At 41.5% G+C, this 22,174-nt stretch overlaps 1 protein-coding gene across 4 annotated transcripts in view; it reads left to right on the top strand.

Moving 5' to 3' along the window:
- ELMO1 (engulfment and cell motility 1) overlaps positions 1–22,174 on the top strand; it is a 318,707-nt gene that overhangs the window by 192,163 nt on the left and 104,370 nt on the right. For all 4 annotated transcript variants that reach the window (XM_052792931.1, XM_052792913.1, XM_052792923.1 and 1 more), the window contains one exon: positions 18,610–18,746. In XM_052792931.1, the coding sequence (XP_052648891.1) occupies positions 18,610–18,746 (137 nt within the window). The remainder of the gene's footprint in view (positions 1–18,609; positions 18,747–22,174) is intronic.

Genomic DNA, 22,174 nt, shown 5'->3' with positions numbered 1-22,174 from the left:
GACTTGGGAAGTACCTGGGCTACTTTAATAAAAAAGACCCCTCGCTTGTGCCAGTGCTGCACTTGTCAACCAGACCAGCTAGCTACCTCCTCTGCATGTGTAGGATGTAATGGAGTTTTACCTCCATATACCTGAGGAGACTTTCTATTTTGGCTGTGATAGGTACCACAACTATCACAAAACATTACCTGTTACTTGTTTTGTGCCTTCAGAGTGCTTGCAAAGTTGCTGGTACCAGTACTAATGTGATTCAAGAGCCTGTGGGTTCTTCTGCACTTGGCTTTGGATGATGTTCGTGCTAAAACACAATGGCTGTAATCTCTTGGGAGAGGAAGAGGTTTCACCCCAAATATAGAGGCTTGGGATGAGTGTCAGGAGCCCTGCCAGTGGGTTCCTCCTGTGGAAATGGGCACAGTGCAATGGAGATCCAGTGTCTCAAGAGGTACTGATGGCAAGGCCTGATTTATCTTGTAAATAAGTGTCACTGCAAATTCCTGTGCTTTTACCTATGTCTTCTGGTATTATGAATAGATTAATACTGCTATTCTTAGGGAGTATTGATTATTATTACATTCTGCATCACTGCTTCAATTTCATTTAATCTCATTGAAAGGGAGCTGTCATGGTCTGGCAGGAAGTTTGTCTTTGCAGTTTGTTTTAAATTGTGTGACCTGTATGTCATTTTTGGGGAAAGACCTCTCTTGCCACCCTTGAACTTTGTAAGTCCTTTGAGAGTTTACTGTCCTTTTCTAGGCATCCTGATAGGATTATTACAATTAAGTAAAATGCACTGGTAAATATTTAGCTTTTGAACAATATTTGGTCATGTGCATCTATTTGAAAATAGAAGAACCTGAAGGAAGGTCAGTCAAGCACAGCCGGTTCTCCATCTCTCTCTGAAGGGACTCAAGCTCTTCTCAGTCATGTCCAGGAAGGGCTCATTCCAGGATATTGGCAGCTATTTGGTTTTATAGTATTCCCCACAGGTAAGATGTTACTTTTTAGATGTTATTCTAAAAGAGGCAAAGTTTGTTAGGAGAAGTAAGGTTTTTTTAGGCTAACGGATACAATGGGGGAAAAAGTTTTTACAAAATAATAAGACAAACTTTTAGCAAAAAGCTTGCCACATTTTTCTGATTGTATCAGAAACAGAAAGGAAATGCTCTCAAGTGTGTAAGCTCTTCCTTAAGCTTGGAATTTCGTTGTTAGTTTTTGGCAAATACCAGTTGGTCTGATACAGTTGTCCCACAGCTCTTCCTTGCTTGCATATTAGACCTCTGACAGCTCTATTAGTGCAGGTTGGAAGATACCACTTTGAGAAGTCAATAATAAGAGAGAAAGGCACGCACACATACACACACATTCATTATTTTGTGTCATAATGGTGAAGCTTGAGTCATTAATGCCTGGCTCATTATTATCAACAAAGTGTACCAAATTGCGGGCATACTAATGGAACATCTCTGCCATGACTCATGCAAAATGGGGATCAGAACCATTCATAATCAAAATGGCCTAGAGGATATTTCAAAACAATAAATAAACTTCTCTTGTGATATAAATAGGTCTCACCAATAAACGATCATAGCTAAAATACTTCTCATGGAGATATGGGAGTATAATAAAATAGGGAGATTTATCACAGAGGCATGCATTGGACTACTCTGCTTAGTTCTGCGTTTGGATTAGAGTTAGCTTGCTCACCTCGTAGCTCTTCTGGAAATGTTCAGATTAAGCAGGTGTTGTTTTAGGCTGTGTTAAAAAACGAGTTTCCCATTTCTGACTTTATAAGGTTACTTTCCATAAGGTGAAATTTGGGTAACTCCCAGCTTAGGTTGACAAGAGTTTTAGGGCAATCGTAGACCTGTAATGACCCTCAGCAGCAACATTATTCGGCAGGGGGAAGGTGAAGGTTTTAGGCAGTGAACAATATATTCACAGCACAATTAAAGAATCTTGTTTCTGGTAGATTCAACAGTAGATATGGCAGTGTCCATCATTATGTGGTGCATGGGTGGGGTTAACATTTCCCTGCATTTATGTAATTTAGAGATTTACTTTAAAAAATAAAGCACTGACTTTCAAAATCTGGTATTTAAATGAGGTGACTATTAAGACTTTCTGGGGTAATTTATCAGAGAGGTAATCTCTTTAATAGGAAAATCTCAGTCATCTATTCAGTAATACTGAGTAATTTATTTAATAATAAAAACCACTGTGCCTCATTTCTAAAGCCTGTTCTTTTTCTGTCAGTGGGAGTCTAAGATGCAGTTGACTTTTTCACCATCTTGCTGCAGCGATGGAGAGCCTATTTGTTAGAATAGCTGAGTGTTCCTCCTCCCGTCAAGGCTGAATTGAATTATGGGTGCCCAGGGCAAAGTTGTTTCTAACATACTGGTAGATTTATCATGAAAAGTGATACATACTAGAGCATGTAAACAATCACTCTCAGAGGAAGAAAGGAAATATTAACCCTATTGTATACTTGAGGAAACAGAGTTGTGTGGTACGTTTCTTATGCTAGCAAAAAGAGCTTGGATCAGTTCAGTTGCATTTGATATATCCTGGTCCATAGCTGATGAGCAAAACTCACTGAAGACAATGCTATTTTTGGTCCATCTCTACAGTAGTGGCATTGAAGAGGAGGTGTGAGCTTTGTTGCAAAAGGCCAAAGGGTATTGTAGTGTTTACCTGAAATTCCATCCACTTGAGCTGAGAGCACAACAGAGATTTCTAAAAATAGGAAATCTTTACGTATTGGCAATTTCAAAGATGAGCATGCGAGGAAAGTAGTTGAAACTGGGAAAGGAGAAAAAAATAACAGTGCAATATTTGCAATAGTTATGAAACTGTTGGAAAGAATGTTTGTATGAGTGCAGGGCACATTCCTTAGTTTACTTTCTCTTTTTGTACATTTATAAGTGTAAGCAATTATCGTTCGTTAAGACAGCCATGTCATAATAATTGTGGAAATATTTTGAATTATCCCTGAGTTCTCGAATGCTTGCTCTGACTCAGGATGTAACACCATCATTAGTACGGTTTAGTTTCCAGTAAAGAATTACAACATTTTGAGTAAAAAGGATTTCTGGCGTTGTGCAGAATGAGTAACTTCTATTTCTTTAAAGGTAGAATTTTTTTGTGTATACCTTTATGGTCAGTAAATTTTCTCACTGTACATTCAGTAAATCAATATTAGTCAAATTAAGGTAGAAAAAATTAATGCAGCAGTTCCGTAATAGTTGGTCACTAAAGGGTAGCTAGCCTAGGCTTAATGATGTAAATGCAGAAAACAGCACTATTGCAGAACTGAACATGAGGGGTTAGAACTGGATCACTGCAGGTAGCCACATCATATATTCCCATTCATTGATTTATTGAACTACATCCTTATACTAATTACTGCTCTTTTCATGCGTGTGAGGGTTGGAAACCTTTTAATTTCCAGCCTAAATATATTCAGAATTATTTAAAACCTGTGCCAACTTTGTTCTTTGTTCTTTATTTAATAGCTCTCTTCTTTCTGTTTCTCTCCCCTCCCCCATGTTTTTATATTATTTTATTTCAGCCTTCATCCTGGTAGATTAAATTGGCATGGTCGTTACAGTCCATTCCAACACCATTCTCCATTTGCGGACCATTTTAGGAGCCCTTCCTTCCCTACACTTTGTTCTCATTTAAGTCCCTGTATCTTGCATATGGGTGACCAGAATTGCAGGTGTTATTCCAGTTTGTGTATTACCAGTGCCTTGTATCATGTTTTTGATATTTTACTACCCGTGCTAGAAATTTATCACTGATTGTGGTTTAGGATTACTGTTGCTTTTCTTGGGACTTTTGTCACAGTGATGGCTCTGTATACAAGGTGTCTTTTTCTCTGCTGTTTTTTTGTAACTTGTGAGTCTCAGATTAGAGCAGAAATCCTTTTCATTACTCAAAATCTTTCACACTGTTCAATGTCATACCATTGTGATTTCTCCGGGTCTCAGAGTCCTTCCTCTATGACACTCTGATCTTCCCTTAGGATACCATCAGCAGTGCCACCAGCTTTGGGCTCCAGCAAATTTTGTGGAGGTACTCCTAGATTTTTTGCCAACATCTTTAATGAAAATCCAGAGTCCAAGACTGACTTTTGAGAAATTCCAGTAGTACTACTCGTAGCTTGATAGCTCTCCTTTCCTTTTTGTCATTTCCATATGTGGCATCTCACCTACCTCACCAATTCTTGTATCAAATCCCATTTTCTCCAGATGAATTACTGATTTTCTGTCTGGCACACAGTGTTATATCAAAATATTTTTCTTAAAACAAGTCAGGTGCAGGGGAACTGATCTGTCTGCTGTGCAGATGAAGTCCACCACGTTTCACCCATGGGAAACAGTAGTTATTTTGTGAAAGAAGACTAGGTGGATAAGACTTGGATCTCTTCTTGGTAAGCCTGTGCAATATTTATTCCAGTCTCTATTCACCTCAGTATGTTTTTACTTACTTTCCTTCAAAACTTGTTCTGAAGATTGAGAACAGCCCTGACAATAACCAATTTCACCTTTTCCTCCTCCCTTTTTTGAGTATAAGCCTTGCGTTTGCTTTCGTATTCTCCTCACATTACAAATTTATTAAAAACCTGCCTTACTTGCAAGACCACATGTAGAACAGAGGAGAAGGACTTCATGAGATGGAGAAGGGAATGCCCTTTATGATGAAGGAAGGGGCATGATTTCAAAAAGGAGATATTTAATATAAAGCAGATTCTCTTGCAGATTTTATAGAGGTAAGTTTGACACACAATTGGGGTAGCTGTGAAAACTTAAGCTGCTTTAAGACTTAAAGCCTATATGAAAGCACGACGGAACTGTGGCTATTTACATGTTTAAACACCAAAAGCACCAACTGGGGGCCGAACTGTCAGCGTGACAGGAGTGAGGTCCGTTGCTGCCTGGTCTCTGGGCCCAGGGGCTGCCCAGAATGCCCCCCAGGTGCCACGGCTGGGGTACAGTGTAGAGACGGACTGTCACCCAGGTGGCTTCATGTCCCAAACTGGGTGCCTGCATTGCTCCTTCTGGGAGGTGGCAGAAATCCCTCCTCTGCTCAGGCAGTGGAGCCCCTTGGTTAGGACGCCGCTTTCGGATGAGAGGATATGGCCTCAAGTTGTGCCAGGGGAGGTTTAGATTGGATATTAGAAAAAATTTCTTTACCGAAAGGGTTGTCAGGCATTGGAACAGGCTGCCCAGGGAAGTGGTGGAGTCACCGTCCCTGGAGGTGTTCAAAAAACACGTAGTCGTGGCACTTCAGGACATGGTTTAGTGGGCATGGTGGTGTTGGGTTGACGGTTGGACTTGATGATCTTAGAGGTCTTTTCCAAACGTAATGATTCTATTCTATTCTATTCTAGTTGAAGATGTCCCTGCTCATTGCAGGTGGGTTGGACTAGATGACTTTTAAAGGTCCCTTCCAACTCAAATTATTCTATGATTCTATGGTTTGGGCCTGTGCTGGAGCACGGCAAGGGAGTACAGCTTCAGCTGGGCTCCCACTTGTACTGTCAAAAACCTCTGATAGTTTGAACGTACATCTTAACCTTCACTGTGCTGATTTGACTTTCAGAGAAATTTCTCTTATGTCTTTCAGGCATGAGAAGAAGAAAAAGAAGCCTGTAAGCTTTAGCTTCCTGTTAAATCTACTAAAGAACAGTGAGACCCCTTGTATTGTGTGAGGAGGCGCTGGCCTTCTCTAAAACAAATTAATAAAGAGGTAACACAAGGAGAAATCGGTTGAGTCCATTTTGAGTCAGTTCCAGTTTGAGCTCATCTGCTGACTGGGGGCATTCTGGTTCTGTTTTAGCACAGGCTGTTGTGAAAAGAGGAGCGGTCGGTGTCCGCAGGTAGGTCCCTGAGGGACTGCAGCAGCGGGAGAGGTGCTGCCTCCGGTGCCATCTTCTCTGCTGGGACCGAGGCACCATTTACTGTCCTCCCACTGAGCCCCAGCTTCTCACCAGCTCCCTTGCTCCCCCAGCTCTGCCTGGAGGGATGGGAGAGCCAGAGGAGAATTGCACTGTGGCGGTGGGAGCAAGATTGGTGCTAATGCTATGTTCGGGCAGCAAGAGACAGAAATTCCTAAGAAAAAAAGAAGTAAAGCTCTCTTACCCCATTTTTTATAAGTCTGTGTGCCCTGCCAGATATATGGAGCTGTTTGGCTGCAAGTTATCTCCAGCATGAGCAGAAATACTTGCACTGACCAGGTTTTAGTTCCTCACGCTCAACAAGTCCCAGCTGAGGACAGGGGTGTTCCATTTTTAGCTGAGTCATTACTCTGAGCTGCCAAGAGCAATGCACTTTCTAAGTTTGTGCCAGTTTGGGCTCAACAGAAATTTCTGAATAATGAACCAGGTTGGGATCCAGTTAAAAAAAAAAACAAACAACCCAAAACCCCAAAACACAGAGGTTTAGAATGGCTTCAATTTAGACTCTCCTTAATTCCTTGCTTGGAAAAATTTCTTGCTGCTGAATTTTAATCTACCATAAGAAAAGTTTCTACTACTTTTCTCAAGTTTAAATAGGAAGGGGTTGACAATGTTAATTTCTCCCATAAAGCCAATCTGGTGCTTCTTTTGCCTTAGTAATTTTGAAACCAACATTTCTAATCTGTCCTATTGGTGGTAGAGAAATTCAGCTGTTTCTCCAAAACAGCATTTGAAAACTCAATTGTTTCTTGATGGTTTGTTTGGAAATGTTCTTTAACTTGTCATAGTAGATTGGGAAACACTTTCCTTTTCCAGGTGTATTACTTCACAATTTTAAATAGGTGCTAATAACCTGTACATACAGATGTCACAGCTGATCAGAGTCAGTCAAGAAAGAATTGGAGAATGCTTTCTGAGGGCATGATGGCATTTTTTTTGGATGAATTTATATTGTTCAGCTTGTGTTATGAACAAGTTTATTTTAACAAAAGCAAGGCTAGTACACTTGCCTCATATACAATGTCTCTTGAGACATGACTGGGATAATGCTTTGTAAAAAAACAGCCAAGCAACAATCCTAAATTTTGAGAACTAATTTTAAACTGAAATGCAGAAGGAAAGAGAGGTCTTGAATGAGACGACTTTCATTTTTCCTGTTTTGAAATTGCTAAGTGTCTGCAATGGGAGTAATAGGAGAGAATTTCTAAGCAGGTTAGCTTAGCTCCTTTTTCAAATACAGCCATAGTCCAACAGAGAAATTTCAACTGAAGGTTTTTGCCTGCTTTTTTTTTTCCTGAGAAATAATTATTTTCATCTTTGCATGTCGCTATTCTGCAATCCTCATGCATACAGACATATTTCTGGAGTGAGTGATAATACACTTGAAAAATAAGACCCTCAAGGAAAAATTACTCATGGTCAAGGTGGAATAAAGTGATAGAAAAGATAGAACTGTCTTCAGGAACCTCAAGGCATGATGTAAAAATAACTTTATTCAATTCTCATAGTCAACAAGGACAAAACAAATAATGGATTTACAATACAAAAGAGAAAATAGATATCAAGTAACAATGATGATAACAAAGCTAGAGACTAGATAAGTACTGGAACAAGCTACAAGGGAATACTGTGCAGTTATTAACACCAGAGACATTATAGTTTAGAACAAATTTCCTCCTTATTGTCCTGATTCTGATAGTTTGCAAAGAAGTGACCTCAGCAAGTCTTAATGTGTTTTCTGGGCCTCTTTCCTTTCCCAGTCTCCCACGTGTTCACTTCATTTATACTCAAGGGCTTCTTACAGCAAGCATCATGAGGAGGGAATCTGCACCACTACACTTATCCCTGAACTAGGTGATTCTCTAAGCTTCTTTATAAACTAAAAGGTTTGGGGTTATAATGAATTATGTCTGTTAATATACAATGCAAATACCCTAGGATATAGAGCAGGAATTCATTTTAAAATGTTTGGACTCTCTAAAATACTTTTAAGCAAGAGACCTGTTTCCCAGACTAAAATACAATGTTTTAACATACTACTTTTTAAAGTGGTATGACTGAAATGCTGATTTAATGTTTCAGCCTATAAAGAAGAGCAATAACATAAAGTAGGGCAATATTACAGACTAATTAAACATTTCTAAAACATAACTTTTGATGACAGTAGTTTTACCTATCCAAAACTATGCTCTGGCAGCCGTAGTTTCAAACAGCTCAGTTTGTGTTAGTGTATGAAGTGAATAACTCCACTAGAATAGCTTATGAGCTGAATGTGCCACTTGGAAATGTGTTGATTAAATAGCTTCTCTTAAACCTGTGGTCGAATTAACTTGATTTTCTGCTTGCCTTTTAAGAAGTTAAGTTTGACATCTGAAGAGTTAATGTTAACAAATGTCCTTCTAGAGATTAATGTTCACAAAGCCATTTGAAGATGCTTGGCACTTACGTGGTGCATTATGGTGATGATCTTAGATAAATGCACTAACAAGCACTGAGGTTCAATGTTTCCTGAGCAGCTTGCACCGTACCACACCACTGTTTTCCTTTTTTGTGAGTAGCAATTACTCAGTTTGGTCTACGTTAAAAGAGTATGCTTCAGCAGTTTTGTTCTCCAGTCTGACTTTGGGATGGTAGCCCAGTTAGTTAAAAACATAATTTACAGATTAAGACAATTTGTAGGGGGAGAAAACAATTTAGGTGGTTGTGGTTAGATAACTAAGTTGCAGTTTTCACAGTGAGTTAATGACCTTTGCCTCAGCAAGTCCAACAGGGTTCCAATAGCGATTGAGTTCACGAGGAGAGGGAAGATTTACATTTCCCCACAGATCACTAGGTTGTTGCTGCCTTGCTTTGCACTGCTGGTTGCCCATAGCAGACCAAGAACAGAATAGCAGGTGGGCTATAGACATGCTAGAGTGTTCCCAGCCTGGGGTATATTGCACAGGATTTTGCCTCTGCAGACTGGTATCCAGTGGCCGGTTTCTTCTTTCTCACATTTTACTTTCACAAAGGGGGGGAAAAAGTTATTTGGCAATTTGGTGCATATATGTATAAATATGCATATTTCAAAGGAGGTACACATTTTGTAAGGATGCAGGAGAGGAGGAAGGAGAGTTGTTGTTGCTAAGGTTGGTTGTCCTAAATGGAGCTGTAGTAGTGGTGGTACTGCACGTATTTTCAAAGAGGTCAAGGAGAGCTAATAGGTGTGCATCTCCTGGTTCTTGAGCAAGCAGTGTAGTTTCAGCACAGTTCAGGACCAGATCTGACATGAAAGATGAGCTGCCATCATTCTAGGATGTATGATACAGTGAATTCCCTCACCTTAATCACAGGCAATCATTTTTTTTATTGATATTGGTGTCATCTTTCCCTGTGTCCCAGTCTGTTACCTTGTTTGGCATTTTGAGTATATCTGGGATTGATTCAAAGCAAGTGGTTGAATTTAGAGTGCTTTTGTTCTGTTGCCTTTTCTGTGATGGCAGAGGAGCTAGTGTAAGTTTAGCTGTGTTACTCACTTTCTACATAACTGGTCATTTGTCCTCCCAGCTTTTTCACTTCAGGATCTTGCCTGACTGATTAGGCAGAGGTAGCAGGCAGCCAGCCTGCCTCATACCCCACCATGGGGGCATTGAAGGTTAGCCTAACAGCCTGTCACAAAAGTGCACCAAAGCAGGCGTCTCGTATACAGACACCTCTAACAGTAAGTACAGGAGGGTGTGTGGCTGGTCTGTGCCAGGTCTGCATGGGTAATTCAGTTGTAACCTTTTTTCTAATAGGGGAATGACTCGGTACCAGGAAGAAGATTCTTTTCCTTCGTGGCTTGACTGCTGGTTTGTTGGCTTCTCCATCTGCTCATTTGTTTTTCTTCCTTGCAGTTCTCCTGCTGTTGCTCACTGGTGAGATCAAATACCAAAAAAAGAAAGGTTTTTTCCACTAGTTGTGTTACACAATGACCACATAATTTCTTTGCACTATAATTTTAAACATTTGATTTTACTGAGGGGGTCTGTGTGAGGGAAGGGGGAATGGGAGCTGCTTAGGTAGCAAGGGGGACCTAAAAAACCTGTAGGCTTCACAGGTTATTGTTTGCAGTGTTTTTTTCTGCAGATTTTCATAGGCTCCTTTTAAGTTTTTCTTACAGATGGAGCCCTAGCCAGCCTATTTAAAGCAGTATTAATTTTCAGTGACAGCTCCTCTCTTGTGAATCGAAGCAGCATGGTCTGTATTTCAAATGGTAACCAGAGTATATTCTTGATGAAGTATCTCACAGAAGATCTTTGGAGAGGTACGAGCTATAACCTGTAATGCAGTCTATGTAGCTTCCTAATAAAGAAAATGGGTAATGAGAGGTAAGAGTGTGCTTTTTAGCAAGAATCCCTTCAGGAGGAGAAGCAGTAAGCTGGTGCTCTCTAGAACAGTCAGAGCAAGAAGTGAAAAGTCAGCAATCCTGCCATGAAAGGCAGTTTCTCGGTGTACTGCTCGTGGGAGGGGACATCAGCAAGGTGCAGAAGCAAAGGCAGAGCAAGTGCCCACTTCTGCGCCCAGGAACTTCTGACTCCAGCCCTCAGTGTTCTGGGTCTGCACTGCTGCAACAGTGAATAGCAAATGTGCCGAGTATAGCATTTAGCAATAAACTTTGCCAATGGATGTTGTAGGGCTAAAAAGAGTTGTTACGCAGTGTAACTGACTGCCTTTATGCTGCTCTTTATAAATGCTGAGAATATCTACCTCCCCCATTGCTAGTGTCATTCTTCCTGGTTTGTCTGGAGATACGGTTAAGGCTAGTTTCTCTCAGGGCTTAGGAGAGAAAGGATTCAACAGGGAAGGGACTAGGGTATCAACGTGCAACAGATGTGATAAGGTGTTTCCCTTGATAGGTCTGGGCTTAGCTGGCCTGTCAGTGCCACCATCTGTGTCAGCTGGACTTCAAGTAGACAGTGTGTGGGCTTAGAAATTGTCAGAAATGCTTTTTTATATGTTTGGGTTGTTTGGTTTTTTTTAAGCTTTCACGTAGCCATCATTGCCTTGTGTGCTTTGCAAGGTGTCAGGAACCTGACAGAGAAGCAGTGTTATCTTTTGTAAGAAGGTTTCGCATAGTATGTTTACTTGTTAAACAAGCTTCTGTAGATTCTGCTTTATATGTGTAATTTCTTCTTATTCTGTATGTTTACTAGAAGTGACCATAAAGGCTTCATAATCCCTAAGCAAATTTATCACGTTAATTGATTAACATTCTGATGATTTTAAAGGACTTTTCCAGCCTAAATGATTCTATGATTCTATATTGTTATTCAGGGATACTGTAAATATGCCGGAGCATACCTGCAGATCTGTGCTTGCAGATCTATGTCTTTTTTTCACAAAAGACATTCCTTTTTGATATGGCAAATACAAGCCCGTGTTTTTTCATACCGTTTCCACTCTCAAGGAGTTTTCTCCTAGAAGTGCATGACTAATTCAAATGAAGTGCTCCCTCACCTCTGAAAATGATACTCCAATTTATCCATCAGGTTTTAAAACTGCATTTTCTTATTGTTATTGATCACTGGGGTTTTTTTAATACTAGGAGTAGTGGAGGAGTGAAGAGGGAAGCAGAGTACTTTCCTGTTTGCCCAACAGTGTGCTGTGACACATTGTAGAGGCAGTTCAGAGTTATTCATATCTGGCACCTGTTTTATCACAAATAAAAATAGGCTGCTTTTGAAAGAGATGGGGAACCCTTATCAGCATGATGCTGACTCTTTGTAATCTTTTTCGTTTCCTTATTGCATATAAGAGCCTTTTTAGTAACTCTCCTCTCTTTGCACTTTGGCTTTCTGTTTGAATTTCCAAACCACAATGTTCAGTCTTCAGGTCTGTTCTAAGTAGGAGAGGTGCAGCGAAGTCTCCGTATTTACTGAGAGTTGCAAAAGCAGTTATCTTTACAAAGTCAGACTGCTTGTGTGGATGCTACTGCCTTCATTGGTTTCTTTCAGTTCACCATCAGCTCTGGATGTGGCAGGGTGAATCTGTCTGGATATTGTTCTTCAGCAGCTCCATATGGACATAGCACAGATGCCACCTTTGAACTGCTGTTAGTGATGAGTGTGGGCTTTATTGACTTGTGCTGCAATAGTCAGGGTTCTTCTTCTACCACTTTTATTTGGGACAATGAGAGAGGCTGATTTTAAATAGTGGTTCCTTTGTTTAATGATATCTTGGGGAGGGGAGGTGTGTTTCCGACACAGCAGCAGTCACCTTCAAAGCAAATCTGAGTAAGTTAGTGAAGAGCTTGGGGCTGTGTGTGCCATAAACATCCTAGTCCTGCCTGTCTCCTCAGGCTTGAGGCTTTGTGGAATCCTTGTTTTTCACTGCATAGTAAAATTTATTCTCAGCCTTGAAAAAGGAAAGCTTACAGACTGTAGGAAGCCTTTTATGTGTACTGTTCTTCCAGTTTCCCCCTATAGCTCCCCTAATGAGAAGTCTCATCGGTTCAGAGAAATGCTGTTGGCTTATGTCTTTATGAGGGGTTTGAGTTTGTAGTTTTGCGGCATGTTTAGCAATTTCATATCATTTCTATTCCAACTAAATAGGCAATCAGGTAAGGTAAGTTGTTGAAGGTCTCTTGTAGCCATGTATTGCTGGGTGATTTTGGTGCTCTGGAAATGCTACATACCATGTTAAAGAGGGGGCATTTTTGCCCTACTTTACATGACCAGCTTATTGCTTTCCCGAGTAATTGTGTGTATGCTACTTTGGTGCTGAAATTTTGGATTTGGATTCACTTCTGATATCCTTGTCTGGATGACATTTTCTGAGACACACACACATGCACCCACATCCCTGGGGAAACCAGTGGCACGCCTTGCACAGTTCAGTGGTGCAGTGTGCTTCCTTATCCCCTTTTTGTTTCAAAGCAGGCAAAACAAAACCCTCATATAATTCACTTAGATCTGGAGTTCAACAAATGCCGCTTAGCTTTTTACATTATTTTGCTGTGTCTTGAAGCTTAGTTGCTTGTATCTTACTCTCTCAATCAAAGTAAAAAGGATGAGTGTCTTTTGTTCTAATACCAGTTGAGCCTTCTAAACAGCACTGTTCCCTTGGAAAAAAAATTACACAATTGGCAGCAATATTACTACTTCATTACTGCACTGCCATTGCTAGTGACCTTCCTTGCCTTAAATTACACTGTTTCCCTATCGTGCCACAAAGATAGGCAAAGGTTTTCTCTCAAATTATTGCCAGCAGGCTACAGGGATCAGTGGTGTAGATAACTTGGCAATCGCTGTATTTCTGTGGTGTTAGGAGTGCTTTTTCTTACGTACGCTACGTGTTACTGAGAATTTTTGATTGCGTATATAAAAATGGTCATGGCAGTAGTTATTTTTATTGTATTGCATCTTCAGGGAGAAGCAGAAATTACAGTGCTCATTCTCCTGAGAGAGCTAGTGAGAATTAGTTGCTCTTTGGTTGTCTGCTGTTATTGGCAAATAATAATCCCAGAGGAGGCCACGCCAAGTGGAGATGATATTTCCAAGGTCCATATTGCACCCTTCATTTGTGGATCTTGCTGCACTTCAGAAAGTGCAATGGACCTTTCCGCCCGCCTCCTCTCTGATCAAATATTATCATCTCCATTCTGTGAAATTGGGGAAAACAACAGAGGGGATAAATGACTCACCCAGAATTAAGCAGCAGCTCAGCAACAGAAAACACAGATCTCTGAAGATTGGATCGCCTGGATCCCAGGTGAGGGAGATGTTTTCAAACCCCTCTCTCCCTGGGACTTTGCAAACCAGTTTCCCAGGGCTCTGTGTCACTGCTTCCCTCACCTCAAAATTGTGCTGATGCAATTTCAGGATGCTTTTCTTGATGAGTTTCAGGGTGCACAGGATCCGTTAATACCACCCCCAGCACAGAGGCTTACTCCTCACTACAGGTGTCTGTCTGTCCCTTTATGTGTGACAGCATTAACGCCAGTGACTGTGTTTGTATGGCTGACTGAATAATTTGATTGATTTAAGCTGTCTGCCTGCTTTTGAAATATTTGAGAATACACAGCAATGTTATAACTTTTATTTATTATCTACTTAATCAAATCTATTCTAGTTGTATTTTGTAGACCAGTTCAACATGGCTGACATCCATGAATGAGGAGGCTCATTTGTGATTAGTAAATTATCTTTCATATGCATTCCCGATGTGATGGGTCCAAGCCTTAAATTTACAGAAAAATGACTGTTTAAGTCACCTTAACTTGTCCCCCCCATAGCATCATGAATGGATTTTGAAAATAATGGGTTGGGCTGTTCCTAATTTCAGTTCCTATTCATGATAGATATGGCTATTTATTATTTTGCTACACAGCAGTACAACCTTTTACTTTTCTTGAATTCAAGAACTTCACAAGGGAGGTTAGAACAACCATATGCCATTTTAAAGACATGGTGGAGGATGAGTATCTAGTATCAACATAGCAGTTTAGCAGAGTCAGGAAGAAAGCAGAAGTTTCTTAAGATCAAGGGCAGCACCTTGCCTAGAGAGGTGTAGTACTGTGTCTCTGTCTGCTGTTGTAGCTTTGTGGGGAGGGAGAGGTTATCTCTGTTACTTCCGAGTATTGCACAAAATAAATTCTAAGATTAAAAAAAAACTGTTGTGTTTTTTTTTTTTTTTCCCAAGTGGAAACTGGTTCTAGGTATCTACACATAGCCTACTTATTAAGGTGGAGGAAAGAGGTAATCAGCACTTCCAGCTATCAACCAGCTTCTGTTGAACTAGTGGCCTTTTGTTCATACTGGTTTGGACAGTGAGGTGACACACCAGCCTTGTGTCTGGTCTGGTGCACTTGTCCTTTCCTGGAGTCTGTCTTGCATGCAGAAATCCCTATTGTCTGTATTCAGCTCACCACAGCAACTTTGAAATATAAATCTCTGCTGTACTTCAAGTCAAACAGTTATTGAAACATCATCATGTAATCTGTGCCTTTCCAAGACAGGTTTATGCAAATATGCAAATACCTAACTGTTCTTGACACAGCTAAAAGAAATTCGGCCCTGATGATGTTGTTTCTCATGGGAAAAGGCATTTGGAGATGGGGTAAAAAATGAAGGTATAACTCTTTTCGTCTTTCTCAATTTGTTTTCCTTTTCCTGTTGTTTTCTACTAATCCACAGAGGAACAACATAAGATATCAAATCTGTTTACTGCTTGAACAGTCTGGGATGCTTGAATGTCTTTGTTGTAATTTAGGAAATGAACTGACAGACAAAATTGTGTTGGGTAGACACTAAAAATATACACTGAAGGAACCACATAAACTCCCAGGTAGAAATTAGCTCTTTTTCTGCTAGTGCAATTTATGATGAGAAATGAACTAAGCTTCTTCCTCAAAGTCACAGCTATAGATCAGCTAGAAGCTTGAAGGACTACTTGAATCCTGAGAGGTGGCACATTGATCTACAGCTCTGAGAATTGTGCACAGAAAGGAAAATCAACAAGATCTTCACCTGATTTATGTAGGCCAGACATCTGTGACTTGCCTTTCAAAGGTGATCTCACAGAGGGGTAATTAAAACTTGATGATGTTATTAAATAATCATGATGATTTGTGTCCCTGCGTTGCAGCCGTGTGTGTGTTTTTGTGTAGTTATAAATGTGGTTAGTCCCTGCTCGTGAAAGTGAAGGTTAGAGAGTGCTGCACTTAAGGGCAGGAATTTTGCATGCAGCTCTTATGTAGAAGGTCTCCAAATTATTCTAATGCTAGACCTCTGTTTCAGTTTAGGACTAGTCAAATTGCAAGTTATTGAAAAAATAAATTCAAGAAGTTTTTAATAAGTAAAACTGAGCAGCCTCTAAATCTGCCCACTCCGCAGAGGCAGGCAGTGCTTTGATATTGGAGATGCTGACTTGGGGCTGCAGAGAGTGGGGTAAGACCGCAGGTTGTGACTCGGTCTTACTCTGGCCTGGGAACCACTGCTAACACAGTATTGCCTTTTCCTTCATCCTCATCTTACCTGTCAAAAGGAGAAAGAAAGTATTGGGACAAGGGTTGTCTTTCTTTAGATATTTAAACACTCTGAGCAGAACATAGACGTGACCTGAGCTGCCACCTGCAGATATGCTATAATGTAAACACCACTGGTGTGCTTCGTGTATGATTTTTCCATTGAGTTGTATTATTTTGGATAGAATTTTTGAGGCATACAGAAAGGTACCTTTGAAGTCAAGTACGGATTGTTTTTTTTCCTCTACTATCTGGATGCTGGTGAGAATTTTGAGGAAGCTGTTTATCATTTGGTTTTGAATTTTTCTTAGGATTTGTTTTCTGCTTTAAGACATTGATCCTGCTTTCTAACAGGCCTAACTTTCTCCATACATCAATAACAGTGATTTTTACTCTTTCATTTTCAAACTGAAAAGGCATAAAACACAGTATGTTGCCTGCTTACAAAAAAAAGATGGCAGGGAGGTGGCACCTCTGATTCTGCATGCAGAACAGTCAACATATATACAGTTTGGGGCTGATTATCATAAGGAGCATGAGTTAGAACTGATGATCAAGTTTCTGAGAATCCCTAGCCTTTCCATTAATTTTGATTTATTGATTTTTATGAGCAGGAGCAGTGATAAGCTCAGGCTCTGAGGAGGATCAGAAAGGCCAGTGCATGTTGAGGGTTATTGCCTTGTTTCGTGCTGTGATTTATACAGTGAAGGTACTGGCAGCATTCTTTGCTTGGTGTTATTTTATTTCTTCTCATCATTATAGTATTTCATGACTTAAAGACAAGTGCCCTCTGAGAATCTGTTCTGTTGTCTCTCTGACGTTATTACAGGCTGAAGGTCTGATTATTGGAAGTGCTGAGCCCTTGCAGCTCCAGTGGAATGAATGGAAGCTGAAGGTGCTCTGAAAATCATGCCTGAGGCATTTTATTCTTTTAAAGGGATTGAGTCGTGCCTCATAAATATAGGTCTGTGCTTTGACTAATTCCCCCTTGACTGCACATCCTTTGAAGTAAATGGAGTTTACTTGATTAGAATGAAACCTGTGCTCCAAAATTAACTCTCATCCTTGCTATGTAGCTGAGGGATTGATTAGATCTTAGTAAATCTGATGTTAAAATTAAGCTTCAAATTTACAGTTAAGCTTCAGAGTTTTGCTTTATAATTGGAATACTGCATGTTGGGAAAGATCTGAAACCCTTTTTCTCTGAGGGTTCAGGTGATTCTAAGAACAACTCATGCTCCTATGGCGGAGCTACTGGTGTGGCAGAGGTAACTAAACATGCTGAAATGGTGATTTTATGGCTAGAAGAGGTATCAGGACCAAGAGCTTGCAGCTGATGCAGGGAGCGAGCCTGCCTGAGCCATTCACATTCTCCTGCAAAGAGTCTTAATTCTAATTTCTCCAGTTCCACTGAGAGAAAGCAGATGTCAGACAGTGATCCAGCCTTAGGAAAAGGGTGATTTATCCCAATGCTTGATAGTTCTGCTGTTCTTGCAGAGGAGGAAGCTTGCATAAGCAGTGGCTGTTTGCCTAAGCAGTGGTTGTTTGATCCTGAAGTAAGAGAAGATGCTGCTGCATAGGCATGCAAGTGATTGCTGGAAGAGTCCAAAGGAGCAGTCACGCAGAGGTGAAAGCCAAAGCTGAGAGATTTGGGGACTGGGTATATGAAGAAAGGCTTAGTCAACTTGACTTTTTTGGTTAGTTTTTTAAGAACATAAATATGCAACCTACTGAGGTGACCCTGCAAGTCATGGCAAGGATTAAGGATCCTTTGCAGTCCTTGGCTAAAGCCCCTTCTGTTCCCAGGTTGCTCAGATGTGCCCAGAGGTCAGCATTGCTTCAGCCCTTATTTTTTTGAAGATCAATTCTTTGCTCAAGGGGATTCACAGCAGTCTTGCCAAACAGTACTTTTCCTTTTTTGGGATCATCATTATAGTATTCTTTTGTTTTTTCCTTCCTTAAAGCCAGTATTTGATTAAAAAAAGGAAATTTGGGGTTGGGTTTTTTTTTTTTTTTTTTCCCATCTCAGATAAGGGACCCGTGACAGAAGATCCATTTCTTTGGTTTCCAGTTATTTTCAAAGAACAAATTTAATCAGTTACATTCTTGTCTATGTGTCTGTCTAGATTTCTCTGGTTACCTCTGTGGTATATCCATGTACAATATGGTAGATCATCTGCTGTGTCAGCAGAGCTTCACATTTCAATGCGTACATTGATCTAATACTGGTTTGTGACTGATGGGGTTTGGTGTTTGGTTCTCAGCAGGCAGTATGGTACATGCTGTTAGCTGTGGGGAAGGCTGTTGTTTTGATGAGGAGACTTGTGCTTCTTCCATGTGTCTCTCTGTCCTGGCCTGAACAACAAAACTTGGCACAAACAAAACACCCATTGAGAGAATATTCAGGCAAACAGGTAGTTGCTTTCTCTTGTTCTTGCTGCTGGTCTCCTGCAGACAGGCTGTATACGGTGCTTCATTGTCTTTAAGACTGTAGATCAAGGCTGGCTTTTGGGGATAATGTTTTGACATACTTTGCTACTAGAATTGGGATTCCTCTCAATTACAGTGGTTTCTAAACTTCGTGGCTGATTGTATTTTATGTTTATTTTTTGAAGTTCCTGCCTGTACGTGTTTTATTCCACCCTCCTTGTTTTTCTATTTTTAGCCAGTGAGACCTGCAATGATTTCCATCCCATGTTCTTCACCCATGACAGATCGTTTGAGGAGTTCTTCTGTATCTGCATTCAGCTCTTGAACAAGACATGGAAGGAAATGAGGGCAACTTCAGAGGACTTTAACAAGGCAAGAAAAAGGGTGGGGTGGGAATAAGTGGGCAGGATGGTGAAACAAGGCCATGTATTCTTCCCCAGGGGTACAGGGGCTTACTGATCCCACTTCTGCTGAATGCTGTGGAGTGTTCATCTGTTCAGATTCTTTGCACATCAGAGGGCCAGCATTTAGAAAGTGGGGGTAGGGGATGGGATGGGATGTGTAAGGGAGGTTCACAGACCTTTTTACATCATGTTGCACTGCAGACTGTGAAACTAAAAACCTGGCTTGAGGGGAAATTCTGCCTTTTTATGTTAGCAATATTATGCTGAAGTGCTGCAGCCTCTAAGGTTGTAAATAATGCAATGAGAGTACTGCAGTGATAATTCTGTGCATCGCTTTCATTTCATATGAGCACTAAAGTGATAAAATATTCAAGAGTGGACACAATCTTGACAAAGCACTGTGCAGTTTAGCCTGCTAAAACAAAAAAACCACAAAGCAAACAAAAACCCAACAATAAAACCCCTCAGTATTGCACCCTTTTTGTTCTAAGACGGAGTTCTGGAAGTTGCAGCCAATCTCCTGACTATCAGCAAAGCTATGGAGAACAGGGCTGTCTGTCTTAATGGTCCCTAGACATCCTATTTTAACTGTCTAACTTACCAAGAGGCTGAAAAGTATCTTTGGCATTTTGTAAGAATGACAAACTCGTGCTTTTGTGGTCAGCTGGCATCCTTATCTTTGTTGAAATCCTTCAACTGGATCTTGAGTCTTTCCCTGACACTAGATGTTGGTTATAGAGCCGTTGGTTGAGAATGAAAAGTGAGACTGTTGCACTGTGTCAGCATGTGCCATATAAGTGCTCTGAAGTCACCAGACTCAAATGTTATGTGAGAGCTAGTAAGAATGATTGTGCCTAACTTCTAATAGGTACTGTCTATTATTGAAGTGGTCTAAATGTTCATTTTCCACTGCAGAGTGAAAGTGAATCCTTAGGACACAGTGTTGAATAACCTTTGTTGAGTTGTTTTAGGTAAGATAGTTGCTAGCAGTACCAGAGCCGAAGGAGAAGGGAAGTCCAAAATGCGTGCTGTTGTAGCTAGATGACCTAGAGGCTTGTTCTTGCATGGAATTTCTGACGTGCTTCTCTTACCAAATGGTCCAGGAGTGCAGAAGGAGCAATAGCAAGATAATTCGCTGAACAGTATAGAAACCTAAAATCAAGGGCTTAAAAAAGCAACAACTTTTTTGAGACTACTTCGTAGTATATGGTTCTTTGAAACAGATGTGTTAACAACTGCCTATTACTTACCGGCCTTCTGTCTCAGTAGAAGAGAAAGTTGTGTATGTAATTTCCCACAACTTCAGTTGGGATATTATTAGCAATCCTAGGGGATTCAGGAAGAGAATGGTCCTGTTTCTGGCAACAGCCCAGATCACCCTAAAAAGAAAATGAAGACATTTACTTTTCAGTGTTAGGCATTGCTGTGGAACTTCATGGAAGATCAGGTAGTTTCCTCTCTGATCTACTAGTCTGCTACTTGTGTTTTCTGTTACTGAAAATCCTGCAACTTCACCCAGTAGCTCTTTCAGGTTTAGCAAGGTGGGCAGTAGGTCCTACTACATGCGTCATTGAAGGCATAGGTGATCCTTAACTCCATGGGGCAAATCTGAAACATTTGCCATTGTGCTACCAGGATTTGTGTCTGGTCGTGGCACTATGGTGCGTGAGAGATGAACCCAGGATCTCTGCCTGTGGAAATAACTCTTGATTTTGTAACCGTTTCTGTAAAGGGGAGGGAATACTAAAACTCTGCAACTCCCTTTTCTAACAGCTCAGTAATTATGTTCTGCTTATCTAAATCCTTTATTTTAGTCATAAGGAGATTTTCGTGCTCTTATCCACTTCAGATGACATGTGGTGGTGATGTGCATTACTCAGTTGATAAAGTCTGAAGGGATCTGTGAGCGAAGCAAACTGTGTTGTTGTGTGGGCTTGTGAAGCACTTCTGGATTTGTGGGGGATGACACGTTATATAGTGGTACCCAAGGTTTACCCATCTGGTTGGTGGGTGACGGCTGCTAGTGATGATGGCTTTACCAAACTAAACAACAACATTTTTAATCCACACCTGGCAAGAGGCTTTGGTGATCATGGCATGTTAGTATTCTTTCTGCATCTTTCCTGTGTGCTAGGGTGTCGTGGTTTAGGCGCAGCCGGCAACAAAGCACCACGAAGCTGCTCGCTCACTCCTCTCCCCAGTAGGATGGGGATGAGAAAATACAAAGAAACGCTCGTGGGTTGAGAACAAGGACTGGGAGGGATCACTCACCACTTATGGTCACGGGCAAAAGACAGGCTCAACTTGGGGAAGAAAACAAAATCAATTTAATTTACTACAAATCAAAACAAAACAAGGACATTAGGAAGTAAACCCCAACCTTAGAACACCTTCCCCCCAGCCCTCCCTCCTTCCCGCCTCAACCCCACTCCCGGTTCTCTCCACCTCCTCCCCGCGGCGGCGCAGGGGAACAGGGGACGGCGGTTGGGGTCAGCTCGCCACACCTTGTCTCTGCCGCTCCTTCCTCCTCGGGGGGAGGACTCCTCACCCGTCCCCTGCTCCACCGTGGGGTCCCTCCCGCGGGAGACAGTCCTTCACGAACATCTCCAACGTGAGTCCTTTCTGCGGGCTGCAGTTCCTCACAACCTTCCCTGGCGTGGGTCCTTTCCGCGAGCCGACCTTCAGTCACAGGCTGCTCCAGCGCGGGCTTTTTCATGGAGTCCCGGCCATCCTGGGGGGCATCCCCCTGCTCCGGCGTGGGCTCCTCCCCGGGCTGCAGGTGGGCTTCTGCTCCCCCGCTCACCTCCATGGGCGGGAGGGGCACAGCCTGCTGTCTCACTGCGGGCTGCGGGGGCATCAACCTCCTCCGTCCTCCCCCTCCTTCTTCACTGACCTCGGTATCTGCATCGGTGTTCCTCTCACATTCCAATCCCCCCACTCGCTGCCGGTTCCCTTTCTTAAATCTGTTCTCCCCGAGGCGCTACCACCGTCCCTCATGGGCTCAGCCTGGGCCAGCGGCAGGTCCGACTTGGAGGCGGGGAAGCTTCTAGCAGCTTCTCACAGGAGCCACCCCTGCGGCCCCCTCCCCCGCTACCAAAAAACCCCACCACACAAACCCAAAACATAAGGGTACCTGTTTCTGTGCAGTTACTTTTGGAAACTTGGCAGGCGAAGGCCATGTGGACCCAGAGAGCATTCAGCTCCTACTTTCAGGAGTGAATGGGAAGAAAGCAGGCCTCACAAGATGCAGCAGCTTAGTTACTGTGGGAAAACTATCTTTTATCCTTTCTTTTGTGTTACTATTTTTCAGTTCCAATAACTTGATTGTCATGGTAATGTATGAAACACCACTTTGCTATGGTTTACTACCCACCTGGCTGATGGATCATTTATTTT

This window comes from Harpia harpyja, chromosome 1, assembly GCF_026419915.1.
Source record: "Harpia harpyja isolate bHarHar1 chromosome 1, bHarHar1 primary haplotype, whole genome shotgun sequence".
In the NCBI taxonomy this organism is placed as follows: Eukaryota; Metazoa; Chordata; class Aves; order Accipitriformes; family Accipitridae; genus Harpia; species Harpia harpyja.
This window is presented reverse-complemented; position numbering and strand designations above follow the sequence as displayed.